This window comes from Colletotrichum fioriniae (assembly GCF_027942845.1).
Source record: "Colletotrichum fioriniae strain IMI 355084 chromosome Unknown scaffold_15, whole genome shotgun sequence".
NCBI lineage: Eukaryota > Fungi > Ascomycota > Sordariomycetes > Glomerellales > Glomerellaceae > Colletotrichum > Colletotrichum fioriniae.
In genome coordinates, this window is record NW_027076851.1 from 643322 (window position 1) to 665612 (window position 22291).

General features: G+C 51.1%; 7 protein-coding genes across 7 annotated transcripts; 1 reads left to right on the forward strand and 6 right to left on the reverse strand.

The window, feature by feature from the left end:
• Positions 1–174: 174 nt before the first annotated feature.
• N0V96_010716 (uncharacterized protein) lies at positions 175–1575 on the reverse strand (the record flags this gene model as incomplete). Its single annotated transcript, XM_053189234.2, has 1 exon — positions 175–1575. One exon carries the CDS (start codon positions 1573–1575, stop codon positions 175–177), a length of 1401 nt encoding a protein of 466 aa, XP_053053222.2.
• Positions 1576–2417: 842 nt separating this feature from the next.
• On the reverse strand, positions 2418–2831 carry N0V96_010717 (uncharacterized protein; the record flags this gene model as incomplete). Its single annotated transcript, XM_053189233.2, has 2 exons — positions 2418–2730; positions 2827–2831. 2 exons carry the CDS (start codon positions 2829–2831, stop codon positions 2418–2420), a joined length of 318 nt encoding a protein of 105 aa, XP_053053221.2.
• Positions 2832–3898: 1067 nt separating this feature from the next.
• On the reverse strand, positions 3899–5397 carry N0V96_010718 (uncharacterized protein; the record flags this gene model as incomplete). The annotated part of the gene is made up of 3 exons (XM_053189232.1): positions 3899–4842; positions 4900–5241; positions 5313–5397. The coding sequence occupies 3 exons, from the start codon at positions 5395–5397 to the stop codon at positions 3899–3901; spliced, it is 1371 nt and encodes a 456-aa protein (XP_053053220.1).
• Positions 5398–6579: 1182 nt separating this feature from the next.
• N0V96_010719 (uncharacterized protein) lies at positions 6580–7049 on the forward strand (the record flags this gene model as incomplete). Its single annotated transcript, XM_053189231.1, has 2 exons — positions 6580–6690; positions 6741–7049. The coding sequence occupies 2 exons, from the start codon at positions 6580–6582 to the stop codon at positions 7047–7049; spliced, it is 420 nt and encodes a 139-aa protein (XP_053053219.1).
• Positions 7050–12673: 5624 nt separating this feature from the next.
• Positions 12674–15104, reverse strand: N0V96_010720 (uncharacterized protein; the record flags this gene model as incomplete). Its single annotated transcript, XM_053189230.1, has 2 exons — positions 12674–14928; positions 14993–15104. 2 exons carry the CDS (start codon positions 15102–15104, stop codon positions 12674–12676), a joined length of 2367 nt encoding a protein of 788 aa, XP_053053218.1.
• A 3882-nt stretch (positions 15105–18986) lies between these two features.
• N0V96_010721 (uncharacterized protein) lies at positions 18987–19784 on the reverse strand (the record flags this gene model as incomplete). Its single annotated transcript, XM_053189228.1, has 2 exons — positions 18987–19674; positions 19729–19784. 2 exons carry the CDS (start codon positions 19782–19784, stop codon positions 18987–18989), a joined length of 744 nt encoding a protein of 247 aa, XP_053053216.1.
• Positions 19785–20758: 974 nt separating this feature from the next.
• N0V96_010722 (uncharacterized protein) lies at positions 20759–21903 on the reverse strand (the record flags this gene model as incomplete). Its single annotated transcript, XM_065759029.1, has 5 exons — positions 20759–20946; positions 21007–21278; positions 21407–21454; positions 21518–21710; positions 21765–21903. 5 exons carry the CDS (start codon positions 21901–21903, stop codon positions 20759–20761), a joined length of 840 nt encoding a protein of 279 aa, XP_065612339.1.
• Between the last annotated feature and the right edge of the window lie 388 nt (positions 21904–22291).

Below are 22291 nucleotides of genomic sequence, written 5' to 3' on the forward strand. Positions count from 1 at the left end.
TCCAATCAACATTGGTCTCAATTAGGGGTATGCTAGACTAATTCAGTACAGCGATGCCCATGAACACATGCGTCAAATCCAACGCCAGTGATCCTGATACTACCTTCTTAGACAAGAGTCCAATTCCATCAGGCCATCTACCGAAACCAAAGTTCCATCTTCTGACCACCAACTTCAAATCTTCCATTTGAGCTCCTCTAAAACCTCTCTTGCAGCCCTCTGACCCGCGGACACCGCTCCCTCCATGTACCCATAATGCTTCGTCGAGGTCTCCGTGCCAGCCCAATGAATAGCCCCAACCGGTTTCCGAACCCACTCCCCCAACAGCGTCCACATCCCCGGCGCCGGCGTCGCCATCGGGCACCCGAGAGCCCACTCCTCTTCCATCATGGTGTGAAAGAAGAACTCTTCCGGGTCGAGCGCCTCCGGACCGAACGCGGACGCAAAGCCGGCGAGGGCGACAGCCCGCTTCTGGTCCTTGCTGAAGCTAACAAACTCTCGCGCCTTGGTGCCGACGATGAAGCCCGTGAGCTTGGCTGGACACCCGGACTGCGACGTCGCGTCGTAGGTCACGCTGAGGAAGCCGGTCGGGTTCGTGCTCTCTCCCGTCAGGCCTCGTTCCCTCCAAAAGGGGGTCTTGTAGGTTGCGTATACTTTCATGTAAGCTCCCATCGGCATGTGCTGGAGTAGTGTCGTCTTTTCTATCGGTAACCTTGGCTCGAAGTCGATCTTGAGAATATGCGGTGGCGGGATAGCGGAGATGATTCGTTGTGAGCGGTATGTTCCTTTCGACGTCCGGATGGTGGCAAGACTCTCAGTGTAAGTGATGCCGCAAACCGGTTCTTCAAAGCGAATGCCTCCGTCTCCCAGGGTTTCTCTCAGCTTTTCGGCAATAGCCTGCCCTCCCCCCTGAATGAAATGTTGCTGAGCTCCATTTTCGCAGCTCAGGCCTGACGTGAGACTGACCACGCCTTTGAAGAAGAACATGGCGTGAAGCATTGAGATGCAAGACGTGTTCTGCCCGATCGTTGCTTCGAATGCCATGTTGCCTAGATCAATGGTGGCCTGCGTCCACGCCTGCTTCTTCAACCACTCATGCACCGTTACGCGGTCGAGCTCCTCCGCGTTGGGTGTCTGCCATGGCTCCTCCATATTGACCGTCTCACATAATTTCTCGAACCGGCGGACGAACAGTCCAGTATCCAGAACTTCCCACGGCTTCATTGGCGGAATCAGGCCCCCATAGCTTCGTGCTTTGCCTCGATACGCTAGGACAATTTTGCCCTGGCTGGGTGGTTTGAATAGTGGCACGTCGAACTCCTTTGCCAGCCCGTACATGAGATCTTGCTTGTGACCGAGGAAAGATGCCCCGACATCCCAGTAGTCGCCATTGTCGAGCGGTATTGTCTTTGCGCGTCCACCAACGCGATCGCGCGCCTCGAGAACAAGGACCTTCTTTCCAGCATCCCTCAGGAGTCGTGCAGCCGCGAGGCCGGAGTATCCGGCACCGATCACCACGCAATCATATGTAGGCGTGGTGTCTGCTGTATCTTTTGTCGTAGATTCGCCCATCATTGCGCGTTGTTGAGATGAGCTGGACGGAACAGTTTTTGAGAAGACCCGTAAGTTTTCGATTGTGCCCGATAGAAAGAAAGTTTGGAGCTTTCGCCCGCGGACTGCGTAGTTCTTGACCTTCTCCGTCTTTCGTTTGTACTCATGTACTCGTCCGATGATTGCTTGGACCTGCCAGCGGGAAGCTCTCTAGCGCTGACGAGGAGAGATAGTCAGCCACGCCTGGATTGAGGACCAATCACAAAGCCTCGCAATCTCCCTTGGGCTCCTTTGTATTCCTTCGTCCTGGCTTGCTTGGCTCTTCAATCTCACATGTCTGTGAGTCAAGCTTGAATTACATGCTTGAGCCACAGGTATTGGTCTGTTGCGCACGTGGCTGATTGGTCACCAATATTAGGTTGCGCTAGCAGAAACGATTGACTGTCACGATGATTGATACGCCTTATGATCGATAACGTGTGTACCATTGGATATCGGCGACGAACCTCACAAGTTCCAACTACGGAAAGAATGTGACGAATACGGCAGGACGGATTCCTCTTCAAGTTCTGTTACATACAATCCGAGCCTTATTTAACATGTTTGCGATACACTAGCCGCACTGGTCTCTGGGTTCGATTCCATACTATATTAGATTGATATCAGATTCCTGTACATGAAGTTTCCATTCCAGCCCACTCCTTTTCTTCATGTCTTTTTATATATAACACCAGACCTTTCAAATCGTACGGATGTATTCCCATGAGAGCTAGGCTTTAATTTCACTTCCTCAAACCTCAACCTTCAGTCCTGAGCACGGCTTCGAGCCGCGCAATTTTGAACCAAGCAGCCCGTAGCGTACTTCTTCATACATGTGCCGTTGAGACATCTCCCACGGATCTGAGCGGAGCGTTTTCTTCATTCTCGGCCGGCTCGATCCCTTTTTCCTTTGCAATCCATTCGGCCAATCCGTTCATCTCGTTCATGCCCTCATACGGAACAGGAGGGTTTTCCTCCTTCGGCTTCTCCTCGCCTCCCGAGTCTTGACCCTTACATTGCTCAGAGCCCTTGCACCCGCAGATGCCCTCACAGACAGGCTCCATCATGCCCTCGGGTATCAGCTTCGAGATGAAGGGTAGCTTGAAGCCGACGCACTTCTTGAAGCACTCCCCATGACCTCTGTGATACTTATGACCCTCATGTTCCTTATGCCCTTCATGACCTTCCGCCGAGGATGCGCGCGTCCCATTTGTCCCTGCCAAGCTTCTGACTGACTCCATTCTCTCGGGCGGCAGATGCTTGTCGAGATGTTTCTTGCAGCGCTGCCAAGCTGGCGTCTGCTTGCCTTTGGTGTCTTTCCCCCCCAGATGGGCGGGATGCTCCATCTTATGATGTGATGACTTTGCTTTGTGATGGTGTTTCATAGAACAGAACGATTGTTCCCAGGGCGCGAGGTTGCCCTCATCAGTATCTTGGTCATGGCCTTGATCACCCCCTGTAGGCGGCGGAACGTTGGTGATGTTGAAAGATGTGGGAGTCTGAGCAGAGGATGCAGCCACGGCTGTCTTGGTGGGAATGACGATGGCTGCCGCCGAGGTCAGGAACAACACTAGGTGAATAGTTGTAGCCTTCATTATGGTGAGCAACGAAGCGGTATAAATATGTGCAGAAAAGGAGGAGGCAGAGCTCATACAAACGAGAAGCCAAGCACCGAGTGCTTGCTTTTATATCTCTATGGACTCAGTGTCGCCATTACCATGCTCCAGATTGAGCCTTCATTGATCAGAACCTGCTCATTAGAGGGATTTTGGGCCTGAATGTAAGCTTCAGAAAAGTTTCCTGAACTATGCACATTCGTAAGACAAGTAAAGTAAGGTTCGGTGCCTGCGTCTACACTCTTCGGATCCTGCCGTATACACATCTTTGGAATATCGGGTGAAAGGTAACGGGGCAGCTTTCAGCTTAAATCGACCGTTCTGGATGTCTATTAGGAGGGCTGACAGTTCAGTTGACATGGGATGGTTTAGCGTTCCGTATGTGCTGAGTCGGGACCTGTAGAGCTTCTGTGTCTTCGTAAGAAATTGGAGAATACGGTTTCTCTTCCTCGTGTTTGTTACTGACAATCCAGTGAAAGTGCAGCGATGGAGAGACGGGTGTGGATTCCGCTGTTGTTGCATTGTTATACGTGGATTCATCCTGAACCCTCGGGTGTCCGGCATGAGGACGCCTCTGCTCTCGAGTCGATTCAACGACCGACGTCTCTATCTTACACCTCTATCATGACCATGAGCCGTAAAAGCGAGATCCTGCAACAGCCTCACCCTGGAAGCACATGACTCCTAGCTTATCAATTCTCTCCCTCACCTTCACCTTCACCTTCACCCATCTCCTCGTCGCCATCTTCACCTTCTTCCCCAGCATCGTCATCTTCATCGTCATCATCGTCGTCATCATCATCGTCGCTCGACCCAGAGCCCTCGCTCTCTCCCTCGCTGCCAGGGTCGTAGTCCTCTTCGTCTTCATCTTCATCCTCCTGGAGCGCCTGCTCAGCCTCAAGATGGGCCTTTTCGAGCTCTGTCATACCATTTGCATCCGCATCTCCATTAGCGTCAGCGTCCGCGTCCGCGCCCTTCTTCTTGAGGTTCTCAGTCAGCTCCATCTTCGCCTTCCTCTGTTCAGCCATACTGCGATCCTGTAGTCCGTGGCGCTTGACATAGGACTCGTCGATGCCGCCGTAGTCTTCCTGGTCCAACATGCCGAATTCAATCTCCTCGGTGGCGTCACCCTCGGTGAACACCTCTACTACGATGTTGAATGTGCGCTGTAGGACGCTTGTGTAGCTCATGGCCACGATACGGTCGATGGGCAGAAAGACGAGAGGCTTTTTGAAGCCGTAGAGAATGCCATTGGGAAGGAAGAAGAGGTATCCGTCTTTGGAGCCGCGGAAGGCCTTGACGTGCACCGCCTTCTCATTCGGCCTGTGCGGCTGGCGGACGAGACTGTGGAATATGTTGGGGTCGGCTGCGACGATTTCGGCAGGATTGCCAGCGGAGCTGAGGTGTGTCGTCAACGCCCAATCAAAGAGGCCACGGTAGGTGTCGGAGACTGCTGATGCAGCGTTTGCTTTCGGGCCATCGATGGTGCCGGGCTTGGGGGCTGTGGCAGGCACTGTGAATACCAGAGCTTCCTTCTCGGGTGAGGTTTTCGTCGGGAGACATGTCCCACGGGGAAACAGGACGTAATTATGCTGCACCTGGGTCTTCTCGGGTACGGGGAGGCAGAAGAGGTATTCTGAAGCGCAAGTTAGCTTGGCTGGGACGTTAGGTTCCTGTGCGATTGGAGACACACCAATGTCATCCCAGGCGTAGATGATGCCCTCGACGGGTGCAGTGGTATTCGGTAACCGCGCGTAAAAGAAGTTCGCCGTGAAGCAGAGCTCGTACTTCTTGCGCTGGGGCACAGAGACGGAAATCTCCTTAATCACAAGGAGAACCTCTTCATCGGCAGCGTTTCCGGTTCCTATGACTTTCGGTGCAGGCTTTGCAGCCACTCCGTTTGTGTTGGACGCCTTGAAACCGTTCGTAGGACCTTCGTCTGTCCGTCTGCGTTTTGATGCCGGTTCGGGTCCGTTGATTTGCTCGTGAACGAAACTCGCGATGTTGTTGAACAATGCGACTCGATCGGGTGTGTCTGAGTAGTCGACAATTAGCATTTGAGAATTCAAGAGAAGAAAACTACGCGATTGAAACAGATGTTCATACTGGCTGCCTTTTGAATGCCCTGCAAAATATCGGGTCGCGACTGGAAGACGGCTTCCAGCCGCTGGCTGTCGAGACCGGCAACCATTATTTGTGAAATATTTATTTATTGCCCCAGAAATTCGGTGTCTTCTTGATGATGGGTTCGATGAAATTAACGAGATGGCGGCTGATTCGAAAAGTCTGGTTGGAAAAAAGCGTCCCTTTGAATGTAGTGAAATTTCCGGATTGTTTTTTTCTCTCCCGACGCGACGTCGATAAAAATTATGGGATGTGACGTGTTGAAGCTGGCCGCTGGTTGCTGAAGCGGCTGGTCCTGGTGCACTGCGGCATGGACTTACATAATGCGGCGGTTACAGGCTTACAGCAGATTTGTACGGCGAACACTCGGGGCGGGCAGCGCCCCTTTTTTCTGCGAGGGGCCACTGATTCTTTCAAGTCTTCAAGGTTCCAAGAAGACAAAGCGATGACAATGCTCGGCATTCACGGCCCTAAATGTCAATTACCTCGAGCCCTGTGAATCAAGGTACCCTAAAGATTCGACATGTGTTTGGTCTTCCCAATAACTCCAACATCTACACTTTTCAATGAATGAGGGGCGTTTCTCGTTGCCGGATCCACGCTTCCGACCAACTCAGAACTCGCTCCCAATTACCACAACTAATAGTTGCCCAAGAACCCTACATCACTATTGTTCTTTCCGATATCCTTACTTCGCCAGCTGCTTATAGGTCTGAAGCTCATTCCAAAGAAGCCCGAGAAAAGCAAGTTGATCCTACGGAGTAGGAGAGGTCGTTCATCATTCGTAATAACATAGGTATTTGATCATTGGAAGTCAAGTCGCAGTGAAAAAAGAATTAAAATAAAAATACAGTTGCGAGGTCAGCCTTGTCTTATCTTTCTCCTTATCGTGAGCTAAGGGAGCTTGGACCATCCTTGGAGGACATGAATTCCCCTCGCTGCCCCTGAAAGCTGCGACGTCACAGTGGAGGATGCGCCCAAGGCCCCAAATGCAATGGCACTGATTTGGCGCGCATCTTGACCCCGCGGTTTCCACCAGTCTGTCACCAGCCGAACAGCACATTAGGTAATGCACCGCTGGGTGCCCCACAGCTTCCTTTCCTTGGAGGTCAGGCAACATCACGGACTTTACTCCTCCAACCTCGAGTCTTGCCAACGCCAATTCCGCCCTTGGGGTAGGCCTTGACTACCGAGCCTTCGACAGCACTCTAATCTTTCCAAAAAAGATTATACACTGCTGAGCGATATCATGTCATTCTCCAACATCTACACCCACCGCAAGGTCGCGGAAACGGCGGCCAAGGGCTGCGATGTCTGCTACCGTGCTACAAGTAGCGTCCTGGTCGCTCCCGAGAACAAGGTAAAAACCATGATTTCTTCTCTACCATGCGCAGCTAACTCTAGCTATAGGACTTTTTCTACGTTTGCCCCAGCCATCTGAAAGACAAGAACTTCTGCTCCCCTATCATCGACAAAGAGGCCATCGAAGCGAAGAAGAAGAAGGCTCTCGAGGACGAGGTTGCGCGTGTGAAGAAGGAGTACGAGGACAAACAGAAGAAGAAGAAGGAAAAAGAAGAGAAGGAAAAGGAGAAAGACAAAGACAAGGAGAAAGAGAAAGAGAAAGACAAAGACGACAAAAAGACAGAGGATGAGAAGGAGGACAGTGCCAAGGCAAGCTCTTTGATATCCCGCTTATTGCTTCTTGGGTCCTTCAGATGACTGGTTTCCTGAGCCATCGGCTAACAAGCTTCAAGGACGGCACCGCAACGCCATCTCCGGCCGCGGAAGAGGAGCCACGCGTGTTCGCACTTCAGAAGTATGAACTCTTTTGGCCTGCTATATGTACCAAATTGGCTTCGACTAACACGGCTTAGGAACTTCTTCGGAGCCCGAGTTGAAAAGAAGCGACAAATGGAGATTGCAAAGAGAAACCGGGAACGTCTTCAGCAACCAAACCTATTTCCATCAGTTCCGAAAGGCATGCCGGGTAGTTGAGAGATATTCACCACCGAAGCCCGAAAGACGGGACCGCAGTACAAGCACAATCGCCGGTTCCGCAGCCATATCACGACCGTCAGCCCACTCAGAGCACATGATTCTCCATGCCAGCACCTGGACCAACCTGCCCTCATATACCTGCCCTCCTGTATATACCCCCAAGTCAAGATGGTAACCATGACTAGGACAGGGATTCTAAAGCAATTTGTGTCCCAATTAGTCCTGCTGCATTAGCCTTCTCTATCTGGAGACGGTGCCGGCTGTCATCCTTTCTCGTGCGGACAACGCTTCGAGGTTGCATTCCACTGGGAAACAGGACATCATTGTCCAAAATATGGCTCGTTATTGGCTCATTTACGTCTCTTATGGCGCGACTTTGGTTTCCCTATATGCAGGTAAGACGACTGCAGTGGCCTTGGTGGGCTGGCGGGTCGCTGATGAACCACAAGCTGCCGTGAGGACAGTTCCGTCAGTATCCTTGTCGGCGATCATGGGCGTGTGACTAGGAGACCTGGCAACTTCTCACTGGCCAAGCCAAGGATTACTCGAGAGATCCGGGGCTTCGATCTGGTGCGGATGATCGTAGCGGGTGTTTGCCGAAGGACTAGAGACTTCCGAAGGAGAAAACCTACGAGAATTTGGTTTACCCCGCTAACCTCAATGCTTGATGGATTCATAACTGGGGTCGATTGGGTAAATTTATGTTGTTTGGGCCCTTGCTGTTGGGTCGACGATGGAAGCCGGCGATAGGATCACGCGGACGACTAAAGGCCGAAGATGCCGCCCCGCGGCGATGGAACCCTCTATGCTGCCAACAGCACAAATTGATCATATTTCCTCCGCTGATATCCTCTTGGCCATCTCAATGGAGTGCATACTGCGAATCTCTATCCGTCCTGATTCGTTCGAAGCCCGAGGAGAGAGGACATACGCAAAGTTTGCCCGGCAGCGTAAGCCATGACGCATGTCAGCACTAGGCCTGACAAGGCACTTGAGTGGCGTGAAGTAGACAGCTGAAGTTCCATGAAGCAGCAAGCGAGGATGGCACAGGCCGCCCCAACCTGCAGGAAATGGTGTTTGATGGTGGTATCTTCCCGAGACACTACTGGGAGATTGGGATTGTGTGCTGCTGAGACGCTCGTGGTGGTCCTCAAGGCCAAAGAAACATCCACGACACCTTGCGGTAGGCGGCATGCGTCTTCGTCCAAGAGAAGGTTAGGGCTGACACGGACTGCTGGATCCGCGTGCTACCCGATGACAATCGGATGGCGATCAATCGACACGCCTTGGTGAGCACTGCTGCGAAGAGTTCCTGTTTTAGAAGTCTCTCCCGAACATTTGGTGCATAACGCAACTAGCGCGTTAATACGTCTGCTAAATCCCTCTTCAACTTACTTCTTCATGATTCGAGAAGCAGCAGCTTAGCTCATAATCAACAGACGAATTAACAGTTCATGAATACTAAAGGGTGTGATGAGGCTCCTACGAGGCCAATTCTGACTCTCAAGCTGGGCGTGGCTTACACTACCTACTCCAGCCCCCCATATTACGGGTATTTTCCAACCTACAACCTGCTTATGAGGTTTCAGTCATCTCTCCGTAATTCTTCGGGGCATGGAGAAATGGATCCCTGCAATTTGCAAGGCCATGGCAACGGTAAGTGCCGTGGAAGAGCATATCCAGGACCAGGGCAATTTGCTTTTTCGGGCAATACGAAACGGGGAGGGCCCAAAGCCCGTTCAAACCAACGCCGTCTAGTGCTTGCTGCCTCGGGCGGCCGCCACAGACATGCATAAGCACGCTGACATCGGCAAGGGGCAAGGGGTGTGGGCTCATACTACCTAGGTACTCGTGCTGCCGGCGACGAGAGAGGTGGGATTCTCCAACGTGCATGTAGGCACCGTAAGTATGTTAACTGCATGGTCGCAGAAAGCCTCCTGTTTTGAGCTCCCGGGCCCAGAGCCTAGCCACAGGGCAGCAAACAGGCCATGCTGCGGAGATACACAGCTACACCGACAGGGCCGGTGTTATGCCTCTATCGGGCGATTCTATGATGCTCAGTTGACTGATCCGTACTCGAGGCAACTCAGGTAGGCATATTCAACGGCCCTGGACTAATCAATATCATGTCAGAAGCACGATATGCCCCGCGCCAAGCTTCAAGCCTTTCGTCCCTCATGACTCAAATCGCTACTTAACTGGTCAATGATCCAAAATCTGCCCTGGGTGAGCGGTCAGCAAAGGCTTGATGGGACTTTGGGAGCCCCTGCCAGCCAGGCTCTGAGCCTCAGTCGGACACAATCAGCCGAGCTCAACCACCGGGGTTGCGGGCGGCACTTGACGCTGATACATAGACTAGTCAGGCTAGCTACCTTGGACGGCGCCAGCCTTATGGCTGTGTGGTGGTCTAGGCATAATGACATGGCCCTTAGTTTGTTGGAAGCCTCGCGTGGCTTTTGTTGCCTTCTTAGCTCTGTTACCGAAGAAGCCTAGATCGTGGTTGTGTGGGAGCTTGAGTGGCGCCTCAAGGAATCCCAGTTCCTGACTTCTGAGCCAGACTCACACCCTCAACACCTGCCAAGGTTTACAAGACTTTGACGAGTCGATCACCGGTGGCTTCTCAAGCATGGAGGTAGGCTTTCCTGTGACACCAAAGTTTACTTACGAAACCTCCACACAACACCCCTAGGCGATGCAGACCTACAGGAGAAGGAGTCTTGTCCGTTGCAGGGGGGTGAACTAGAGTTGGTGTGAGGCTCACACTCTTTCCCTTCTAAGCTATATGCCATCCTGTCCACTTCCCGTACCCAGCTGAGATAGAAGTTGCGCAACAGATTATAGCTCTTACATGGCATCGACGAAGATTGCAGCTGGATGAGGGAGGGGTGAGCCAAACGCAATCCTTCACGCCATAGGTGTGTCTACAGTTGAGAATCTCGCGCCTCGGTGTCGAGGTAGAGTGCATGGTGCATAGCATGGAGGGGTGTAAGTGCCACACAGCATCACAATGGGGGATTGTGAGGAAGACAGGGGGCGGAAAAGAAACGAGGGGGCAAGAGGCACGGGAGGTACGAATGAACTCTAGCGGTCACTGTCATGCGGGAGTATATGCTGATCATTTTGCCTGCCGGAATTTCGGATTTACAGGCTGGCCTATTATAGCTGTGAGAGAGATCTTGGAAAATACTGGATGGTTTTGCTGGAGGTACATACTATAGGTTGTTTGCCAGTGGGCTGGGAGATCTGATATCTTCACCGAGCTCGTTGTTGTCGTTGGTTCTGTGATGCTCAGTCTCCGCGGAATATGAATGGTCAGAACGTCATAATTATCAGATATTTCACTTTCGTCAAACGTCACATGACTGATAGTAACTTGAGGTCTTCACCGCCTTAGACTTCACCACATGGTTGACTTTTGTAAATTTGAGAGCAACAGCCCCTATGGCGGAGTTCTTCATGAAAATCATAAAATCTGACGATGGTTTATCCTGATATTACATTATTCGAGAAGCAAACTCTCAAACAATTACGCCACTTTTGTGTGATGCCGTCCGAGATTGCTGGGATCCAGACGCCCGCTTTAGCGAGCATCTCTGCTTACAAGTCACCGTGACTCATTGGATGCCTCGGACTTGGCGCTCGGAATCCATTCAAGTACCTCACAATCTTAGCCAGGATAATCTCGACACTACAGGTAGGCAAAGGGGAAACTTCAGCTGCGCTTGATACCGGGGATCAGAGACCGGCATTGGTGTGGGTTAGGGCTATGGGTTAATCAGAGTGGATGACACGGTTCCGATGCAGTTCCGTCGATTCTGGATTCCGCATCTTGTCAGCTTGTCAGCACGATGGCGTCGGGTCTAGGAGAGCAGATAGGCTTGCACACCTATTTCCCCTCCTTTGATCTGTCGTCACATATTCTGCAAGCCAAGACGGCAGAGGGATTCTGATGGCTTTCCCTCGCCGTGACTTTGCTGACATGAGAACCCGGTTGTTTCATGATAAGAATGGATTCATTACGCGGCATGGCATATAGAAGTGCTTGTGACTGGGCATGAAACACTGGCGATGGTGTCGTTTTTTTGGGGTGCATAGCCTACCATGTACCTCACAGGAGGAGAACCAAGATTGCGTGGTCAATGGAGGGGATGTCTTACGTGAGAACTCTATTCATCGCCCGGCCTGTCAGTTAGCCATAAACTTGTGCAGCCTAGCAAGATACTCGAGCAAGTATCAAGATTTGGGGAATGCAGATCACAAGACTCAAGCTATCTGTATGTGGCTTTTTTTGTAGAGGCACAGGCATCATGGATGCTGACAGCTGATTTGTGACAGCTCAGGACTCGCTCAATTGATGTGATTGTGACACAATGGTGATGAGGCGTCAAGCTGGGGATATGACGGCGCAAGCCAATCAAGATTAACTTGTCACACCTTGAATCTTTAGCCAACGCTTGATATCACTCTTTAGTCATTGTTCCAAGAGTCTATTCTCAGTCTCCTTGAAGCCACGCGCTTTGTCAAAGCGATGTGCGTAGATGAGGTGAGCACGTTGCCTTGCAACGTATGATGGGAATTATAGCAGTAGCAAACCCAGCTTTGGGGCGTCTGGATAACGGATTTGAGATGCGGCAAGCAGAATCTTTTCCTCTCATGCAGTAGCAAGCTGTATACGGAACACGAAATCCTTCACAACGTGCACCTTTGAGCTCCTAATTCGGTCAATCACGTGAGTTGAGATACTAATGATCATTTCAAGCTGGAAAACAACTTTGTCTCTCTAGCTCAAGGATGTGATATCAAGAAAGCAATTAATAAATCCGTGGCATTAGAGCTGTGCAAATGAGGGTAGAACTGCATAGTTCATTGATGAAAATTGATGCTGCAATTGCACTTCTGAGGTAGAACCAGAATGGCTTTGTCTTCCTGAACTACTGCAGCATGCGAGCTGAAACCTGACGTTAACCAATTCAACTGACTCTCTGTTATTTGAGGTCGAAGCTTGTTAATCAACTGACACACATTGAGTTCAATGGTATTCAAGTGGACACCTTGGCCAACAACGGCAATTAGTGAGTCAGTCACCGCATCAACGGCTAAAGCCTTAATGCCAAGCAGAGACAAGTATGCCGCAAGGCCATATCAGAATGCGCAGGCAGGTAGTACGAGGTTTCAAGAATATATACCTTGTCAAAATTTTGAGTCATTGTGGGACCTAGAGACCTAAGATACGGATAATTACCCAGCTGACCGTATTTACTGAGATTGAGCTCTAGACACTGCCGTCGTGAATACGAGATATAGATATTTGCATGAGAACTACGTGAAAAACACCTTCCACCTGTTCAGTCAACTCTTAAGGTAGCCTGAGCCTTGAAGTTCCTGCTGCTAGAGCCAACATAAATCGTGTACTCTCCACTTTCAACCTTCCACTCTTGTCCGACAACATCCCAAACACTCAGATCTCTCCGTCTCAGATGAAAAGCTATGTCAGCTTTCTCTCCAGGACGGACCACAACCTTCTGGAAGCCACGTAACTGCCTGACTGGCTCCCCGGCTGCTTCGGGGAAGGAGATGTACATCTGGGCTACTTCGGCGCCTTGCAGAAAACCACTGTTGGTGATGCTGGTAGAGACAGTTGCCACAATGTCCCAGAGGTCCTCACGGCCACCGACTGCCTTGTCTCCCATCGCGAATCCACTTGTAAGCTTTGAGAAGGCTTCAACCTTGATATCGGAAGAGTATTCGAAAGTAGTGTAAGACAAGCCGTATCCATACTCGTACCGAGGCGTGATGTTGTATTGGTCAAAGTACTTGTAGTCGATATAGTTGCCATCCGAATAATCTAAGTTCAGCTCCGTCTCACTAATCATCGTGTCCGGGTTGTAGTCGCTCTCATTCTTAGCAATAGTGTGGACGAGTCTACCAGAAGGGTTGACTACGCCGAAGAGAACGTCGTCAATTGCGTTGCCGGATTCTTGGCCCAGTGCTCCAGCGTACAGCACACCAGTGACATTCTCATGCTCAACCCACGCGTCAACCAAGCGGGGGCCAACAGTATTGATCACCACAATGGTGTTGTTGCAGACGTCAGCGACGGTGTTCACGAGTTTGTCTTGGTCAGCATTGGTCAATTCCGTGCGGTCGGCGCCCTCGCCGCCCCAGGCATTGAGGAATACGATGCACGCATCCGAGTCCTCGGCCACACCAGTGGTGGACTCGGTGAGCTCGGTGCCGGAGCCTTGCATGCCACTGAAAGACGTCTCAGAGGTATCATTGAGCCACCATCGAAGCATAAAGCCATCCTTGGCGGCACGCTCATTGAAGAGCTGAAGCGGCGTGGAAAGATATGCCAGCGAACCCATGGCAGATCCTCCGACCACAGCCATGTGGCCTTGCATTGTCGAAGGCTCGCCGTCGTAGACGCCAAGGGCGGTGTTTGCACCCACATATCGGGGGCCAGCATGGAATCCAAAGATGCTGATGCTCGTCTTGTTGACCAGCGGGAGCGCACCGTTGGTGTTCTTGAGCAGAGCAATAGACTCAGCAGCATATTGTCTCGCCATGGCGCTGTGGTTGCCGCGGTTGTCAATGTGGTCCGTTACGCCTGCTAGGCTGGGATACCCGTCATCTTGCCCCAAGTGGAAGTAACCCATCATGTTACGAATCACCATATCGTCGAGTCTTTCGGAGGTAAAGCTTCCGTTCGTCAGACCAACACCCAAAGTCTCGTTTGACCAGTAACTGCTCGAGGCGAGATCCATGCCTGCATTTGCGGCATTGATTCCCGTCTTCTGCGCGCTGACATCGGCAGACACAATACCGGGGAATCCGAGCTCAACCTTGAGGTACTTGGCGAGTAGGTCCTGGCTCTCACATGAGTATGTCCCGTTGACCTTGTTCATGGCACACATGGCGCCACCCATACCATTGTAGACGGTGTCGTAAAAGGGCCACAGGTAGGTCTCGTGGAAAGCCTTGTCGCCAATAGTAACAGTGTAAGAACCAGGGTCGTCGGAGGATGTCGTGCCATTCGTTGTAGTGTTTGTTGATAATGCCTGGCGAGCCGTCAAAGTTGAGTTAGTCGACCCACCAGGAGGAGATCCGCCTCCTCCCATGCCGCCGCCCCCAGATCCTGTGCTCATGCGGTTGGTCTCTTGCTCGTTGAGGATAAAGTGCTTGGCACTGGCTGCCACACCAGCAGACGACATTCCCTTCACGACTGCTCCGGCCATAATTCCAGCCTGATAGCTGTCAACGCCGTACGTCTCACCCGAACGACCGCCCCAAGCTGAGCGTCCAAGAGGTTCCAGTGTAGGTCCGTACGCCATGTTGATGCCCTTCCCCTTGAACTCTTGACCAACTCCATGGCCCTGACCCTCTGCGGCTGCTGTATCCCAGGTCATAGCCATCGCCAAACCAGCGGGCCATGTCGTCACGTAGAAGTAGGTGAGAGGATTAGTAGCAGAGTCAAGGTTGTGCAAAGCGGTCCAGTTACCGCCATCACCACCGGCAACGATGGAGATCTTCTCTTCGGTTGTGAGCGAGGACACAAGCGCTGATGCTTTGTCATAGGCATCTTGCCAAGTTCCGAGCTTGACTATTGGCATGTTGGTAAGCGTCTGCTCGTCTTCAAGAAAGAGAAGTAGATGAAAGAGGCATACCCGTGCCGGAGCTCAGGAGCTGTTCTGTATAGTTGGCCGACGCATCTTCGGCCAAGGTGCCCGTCACAAAAGTGAGTATAGCCAGAGCCCAGGCGGCTGATGGGCGGTACATCTTTACAGAAGGTGCTGTCCCACCCAAAAAGTAGACCGGGAAGAGTGACTCGGGTGTGTTGAAAGATGCAAGTCCTCGGTTCTACAAAAGATTGTCTCAGGGACGAAAGAATGACTTAGGCGACTACTAGCAACAGACTGGTAGCTGTAACCTAGCCAGAATTTGATTCTAGTTATATATAAACAACAGCTGCCAAGACCCAGGTCTTATATCGACTGCCACGTTAACTCTCGCCATATTCTATCGGTGTTTCTCCGGCTCAGGAAGTCATTCGGCATGGGGAAACAGGTAAAAAGTGGTGCAAAGCTTACGACGAGCCATGTCCACAGCCCCGTTCGTGGCCGGATCCAGGCGCCGGGCTCGGTGGGCATGTCTGTGGCATGCCGGGGACGCTACAGAATCCGAGACTGCGAGCTTGTCTACCGCCCTATTCGGAAATTGTCCGCTTGTTCCGTCGTGTGAGAAAGATGAGTAGACTGCGAGCATCAGGCAAGACAGGTATGAAAGATCCGAACAACGAATGGCATGGACAACACCAGGCCATCACCACTCACTTTGACTAGTCTCCGGAAGACGCGTCCTCGAATGTCTAGCATCCGCCTATCATTCAACCAAAAAGAAATGTCAAAGACTCCATCAAAAGAAAACCACGCATTCCGGCGTGCGAAAGGATTGAACTCCACGCCAAGAAAAGGGGCAGCGATTCATGTTTGTGACGTGGGTCGGCCCAATGTCAACACCGATGTGTAGATCCGATGAACAACTCAGGCGACGGAAACAATACGGAGCCAAGAGACCAATGACATTGGAAGTCTCTCCTGTCAGAATTGAATATGTGGGCTCGGGTCTGAAGCTCCTAGGTTTGCTGGATTGTGGGCGAACGCCGAACCGGTACTTGGAGGTGGGGGTTCCACGTGTCGGCGTCTACCGATGACCCAAAAGTCACCCAAAGTTGGTCAAACTGGGGCTGGTATTTCGCGGTCTCATCTCTTTACTGAAGGACAGGAAGCTTGTTTCTTCCCTACGACTCTTAAAGTAAGGACCGAAACTGAACGTTGTCTGCCCACTCCAATATAATTGTTGCTGTCAAGCTTGCAGGCTGTGCTGGGATCGTCGCTGATTGTTCCGAGCCGAAGAGCTTAGGAAGATAAGCCACGAGTCTCGGACTTTGCTACGACCCACTCATATGATGGCAAACAAGGGTATCACTTGACAGGCTTTCTTCATCAAATAATACTAACGACGAAAGCGAGTGTCCTGGATTCCGTCTGAACTTCAGACTAAATCAGTCTATGTAGTTGCCAACTGCGGGGGCAAACAATGGCAGGTGGACGAAGGAGGTAGATCCGTCTTTTGCAGCCGGCCGTTGAGTTCTGTCATCTGAACTCTGATAAGATGGGCGGTCCAACAACAATCACTATTACGTCGAGCGATACTGGTTGAAGAAGCTCTCACTGGCAACGACTTTCCAGTTCAATGGCCGCTAGAGCTTTGGGGGAAAGTTGGGATCACGTTACAATCAGTCAAAGAACTCTGCACGAAACAGAAACTAGAGTTGAACTACTCGAATTCGGTGTTAAATAATCAGAACCACACAGTGGGAGTATCCATTAATACTGTGTAAACGATATCGAGAACCGCCCGAGCGATCAGCAAAGGCAGAATAACTAAATAAATAATCAGAACCACGTGTAACTGCTTATGTTTACAAATACGTTAAATGATTCGTCATTGAACGCAAAACCCCAAACGTCCTCTGTATCTTCGTACTTCTTCAAATGTTTCCGGCCCACTCAGTTCTACCGGAATGTCTAGCTTTCTCAAATGCAAAATTCAGTGCTGCTCGTTGCTCATCAGTCAGCCTTGACCTATGAAGGCCCAAGTCTCGATCCCGTAGCGTTCCTCCGTTCTGAGCAAGTAGCACGGAGAGTTTCATTCTATCAGCGCCCAGCAATGTCGTGACGAGGCAAATGTCTAACGGCGATAACCCATCAACATTTCGCAAGTTAGGATCCGCTCCGTACTTGAGGAGAAGTGATAAAGTCTTTGTGTCCTTTGCGCCTCCCTCGACCCTGAACCTTGAGTCGACGTGATGGTGTAATGGCGTGTTTCCGGCAGCATCCATGGTATTGGGGTCGACCTTGTTTTCGTTTAGGAGGAATTCCACCAGCTCGGCGTTGTCGTATGCAGCTGCTTGATGGAGAGCATGAAGCTCGGCGGCTTCGTGCGTCATCAACGAAGAGCCTGCGTTAACGAGAAGCTTCGTCATATCCACTGTCTTTTCGTGCGCTCGCATTCTGCCTGTTCCTAGCAGGAAGTATAAGGCGTTGGCTCCGCGAGAGCTCACAGGGTTGTAGCCCATAGTCGTCTGCAGCGCCAGGCAGGGAAAGCTGGCGTTGTATTCGTCGCAATAGTCCTCGACGTACGGCAGCGAGCCGTAGTTCCCTGCATCCAATCCCGGCTGTACTACTGCCCTCTTGTTCAGGCCCACGCCGGCATTGTGGTTCAACAATATTTCAAGTACATCCTCTCTTCCGCACAATGCCGCCCAGTGCAGTGCACCCATGTCGAGCCTCCGTGGCTCCCTCCACCAAACCTGGTACTCGCAATGCTCACAATACCGGAAACATTCGTTCGTCCATTGCAACGGCATTGTGTGATCGTCCGCATCTGCGTTTGCGCCGTTTTCCAACGCCAACTTCAGGGCCCGGAGGTTGCCCCTTTTTGCTGAGATGAGCAGAGCTGAAGAATGATTTTGTTCTGCGTCCCTCCGATAGAGCACAGGCGTGATTAGTTCGTAGAGTGCGCGGCATGAAGCTGCCAAATTTGCAACGTCTCGCCAAACGTCGAAACGAGGGAGCATGCAGAAGGGGCACATCTTGTCGGTCTCATAAGGTAGACAAGATGACTCCCAGTACTTTTCATAACCTAGAGAAACCTCCTTGGCGTACAAGTCGAACAGCGCATCCACGATGCAGAGAATGATCTCAGAGGGTAGTCGTCGTGCGATGCCAGGGGCATTTGGCTTGGCCAGCGCATGGTGATATCGGCGCTTTTCTTGGGCATCGCCGTAGAGTGGCACATGGCTCCATACGCATGGACATCCGAAGAGTGCCGGTACCTTTTCATTGGCCGTGGCGGGAAAATCTAGTCTGAAGGTCAACCACGTTCCGACGATGCCGATGGGCGCGGTGAGAATTGCGCAGTTGGAGTTGACTTACGTGAGTGGGCCATCTTGAACTCAAGGACTAAAAGCCAAGCATGGAACAAGTATAAACACAAGCGTTCTATAGCAATGCCTTCTATTATATCGCAACTAATTGACGAACGTTGTGACAACGAGTGTGGTGAGGAAGAAAATCAACGCTTACAGGAGTGAGAATGAGAGAATTCCACCATCTCCGGAGCGGAAATGCCATCACCATCACCGAGAGTCATTGACGGAAATTTTTTCGTCTCAGTTGCCGACCCCTATTGCGAAATCTCCAGGGTACGCCTGCATGTCATTGCAGAAGCGTTGGGCAATTCTAGAAACCGTGTCATTTGGCTGTCAGAGTTCAAGGGACGTTCCTTGCTCAGTGCGTGGTGCAATGCTGCTTACTCATAAACTCTCGAATCATTGCATGAACGGTTCGGAGCGAGTTCGGACACAACGGTTAGTAACTGCAATTTCAAACATGATGAATGATTCTATGTCGTCACTGAAGAGCCTTTTGGCCAAATCTCGGAGTAAATGACGAGCCACTGACATTAGAATGAATAGCACTTAACGTTGGGTGCGTCATATGTTATTGCTCGGAATCTTTGTATTACCGTGATAAGAAATCAACCACAATTCTCGGCGATAGTGAAGTTTTCTAATACAAGGCTAGGCCCTACAACTTATATCGAATATTGCAAAAACCGCGCCAATTCGGGTGTCCAGCTGCGCTTAGGATCATCGAGGGCTAAACCCAGCCCATGTCCTCCCTCCGGAATGATGAGCACTTGCGTTGGCCGCTTGTAGACTGCCATGGCCTCGGCAAACATGAGCGTGTTCTGCACAGGAACAGTAGTGTCACTGAAAGTATGGAACAGAAAGGTTGGCGGGGTGGTCGCGGAGACACGATTCTGCGCCGACAGCTCGTGCTGCAACTCCACGCTCGCGTTGGCGCCAATGAGATTGTCTCGCGAGCCTTTGTGCGTGTAGTTCCCCTCGAGGGTGATGACAGGGTACGCTAGGATACCAAAATCAAGGTCGGCCTCCGGGTTGGTGAGTGTTACAGCAGAGAGATGACCGCCTGCCGAGAAGCCCCAAATGCCGAGCTTGGTGGTGCGGTTCTGCTCTCTAATGTACTCGAGGGCGTCTAGTGCCTCGTTTTGGGGTGTCGGGTAGAGCGGTGCAGTTGCGTTTGAAATAGTAGTGTAGTCAAGGACCCAAGCATCGATGCCGAGCTTGTTCAGGAACCCCGCAGGAATGTAGCCCTCCTTCGATATGGAAACGCGGGCATATCCGCCTCCGGGACAAACCAGAACTCCGGTACCAGTCGAATTCTCTGCTGGGAAGTATGTGATTTGCGATGTTTTGAGTCTACAGAATATGTCAGAGCGAATCAGTTACCAACGTATTCTCCGATTTTCTTACCTCTTCACAACTCTATGGGCATCGGGGGATCCATCGCGATTGACCTCCGTCGACATTACGACTGCACTACCAAGGAGAAACCCCCAGGTCAATGCTAAAACAGACTTCATATTTTTAGCTGCGCCAAGAACAGTATGTAATCAGGAATTGTGTGTCTTAGCTCACGTCTTACTACAAAGTTTGTTCAGCCCAGGAACGGCCGAACGGTTGAGTCTCTAGATATATATCAACAACCACCCCGGGTACCCCGCGCAATGCGGTGTTGTTGTTCATATCTACCGACCTATGAACAGCTACTCCGGTTGTCCGGTCCCCATGTTTTTAATTGAACGCTGCACCTCGTCATATCAAAAACCGAAAGACTGTTACCTCACATGAACCTTGGTGAAATCCACCAATGGGAGCCCAGCACTAGTCAACTAGAGCACATCGTCATCGGCGCGCTAGAGCGTTCTTCTCAGAGTGGAATCTCTCGCGGTTATCCCATGTTAAGGTTGTGGGTCAAAAGCTGGGGTTCGCGCAAAGTAACGACGATTCGATGACTTCCCTACTTAACACTCCTCATTGCGCCTGCCAAGTCTTCAGAATAAGGTATCAATAAGAAGATATTAAATGCTATCAATGCTAATATCAAAATCACTAACAGGTGGCCACATGCGAATTTTGCTCAATTTTACAGAAGGAGTGTTAGACACTTATTTCGATTTCGATACGGATATTTTTGGCATTCCGTGACTAGGATGATAGCCGTTGTGCCCGCACTTGACACATGACTTTCGGTGCGGCAAAGTCTATGAGCCTATGGCCTATAATAAAGATCTCCGTCCAAAAGCTCACGTAATTGACCGGGCGGCTGTGGACCGCAGCACATCTAGAAAATCCGGCGATACTTGGTGGTGTTTCTTTGAATATATCTTTGAGGAAGAGCAATGCTAGTGTGTCAAATCCCTTATGATAAATAATATGTGAAGAGAAAGGGGCACTGGGGTACATATAGCTACATGTACTAATCAGTGCAAAGTCAAATGCCTCACTGGGACAGCAGGCCCAAGCCAGTGTGCAAGTCCCTAATCATACGCTTGTGAGGGGCCTCAGCCGCGCCACCGGTGGTAAGCACAGTTGCGTTTCTAATCATCTCGACCACCTTGAGGATGTCCTCTTGGGTAACGGCGTTCTCCTTCTTAACCCAGCCCAACTCAGCAGGAAGGCGCTCGTTTTCTGCACACCACATATTAGTCTACAGTTGTCCCAAGGAGTTATGCTTGATGTGTCTCTTACGGAAGAAGTATTCGACCAGTGTCTTGTTGACGGTTCCGGCGGCCATATCGCCAAAGACAATAATTGGGGCAGCAACCTCGCCGAGACTGAAGTTCTCCACAGTTGCCGTGAAGGTGTAGTTGGGGTTGAAAGCTCTTGAGGTGACTTGTCGTGCCAATTTGCTGTTGGCAAGCTGTTGCGCATCGAGGGTATCCTTTGTCCAGTAGGCTCTCGACTCGTCAAAGATGGATTGGTTGAACACATGATTGTTACCAAAGGCGGCATCGGTGCGACTATGGACAAGATGTTAGTGTAATCCAAGTCTATATGTACCCGTCGCTCAGTAGCTCAAACAGGAAGAACCGAGGCCTGGATGAGTCGAGGCGATATCCTCCTTTAGACGGACAGATCTTAAACTGACCTCAGACTAGCATCGTGTTCCAGAACATTATGAACATTAAGTTGGTCCCTGAGACATGTTGGATTAGTGATGCGTTCCGCCAAGGATTACCATCCAGGGGCAGGTTCTCACAGGGTGAAGAATGTGGCATTGGGTTCTGGGTTGGCAATAAGGGCCATGTTAAACATCAGGGTTCCAAGGTCGGTCCCGAAGTTGAGACCATCCTGAAGGCCTTTGACAACAACGTCCTTCGTCAGGTTCTTGCCATCGTGGGAGATGAAGCCGTGGTTGGCCAAAGTGTTCATCATGGGGCATGGGCCACGGACTACATTATCAGTACTTGAAGAGTAGGTGTGGTTGAGATACGCGGTGTACTTACAGTCATCAGGTCCAGCAGGAGTCCACTCAGTAGGAGAAGCTCTACGGAAGTGAGGGTTGGCCAAGTGAGCAGCAGCCAGGTGAGGATTGGCTGAGGCCACACCAAAAGCCGCAGCAAGGAAGGTGAAAGACTGCTTCATTTTGAGTTATTGGAGATCAGTGTCAAGTTGAGGAGCCAGGAAACGAATGAAAGATGAGATGATTGCTGTCTGTTGCCAATTTTCTTCCGACGAACCCTTCTCACAGTCTCGTATTTATATTCAACAATGTCCAGAGCTTATTGCACATAGTCACTCCCGCCCCCTATATTCGTTTCCGTTTTATCCAGAGGCGACCATACATCATAGCTGCCAGCACTCGACTCTCACCGGGGCTATGTTGTTTCCACCCATTCGCCCCTGATTCAGAATCATGCCAATATGTCGATGTCCGCAGATCGTCCCGTCTGAACATTTCGGTATCGCTCCAAACTCCCCCCATCTACAACTCCACGAGAAATATTGACGGCCAATCAGAGATCGTATGATG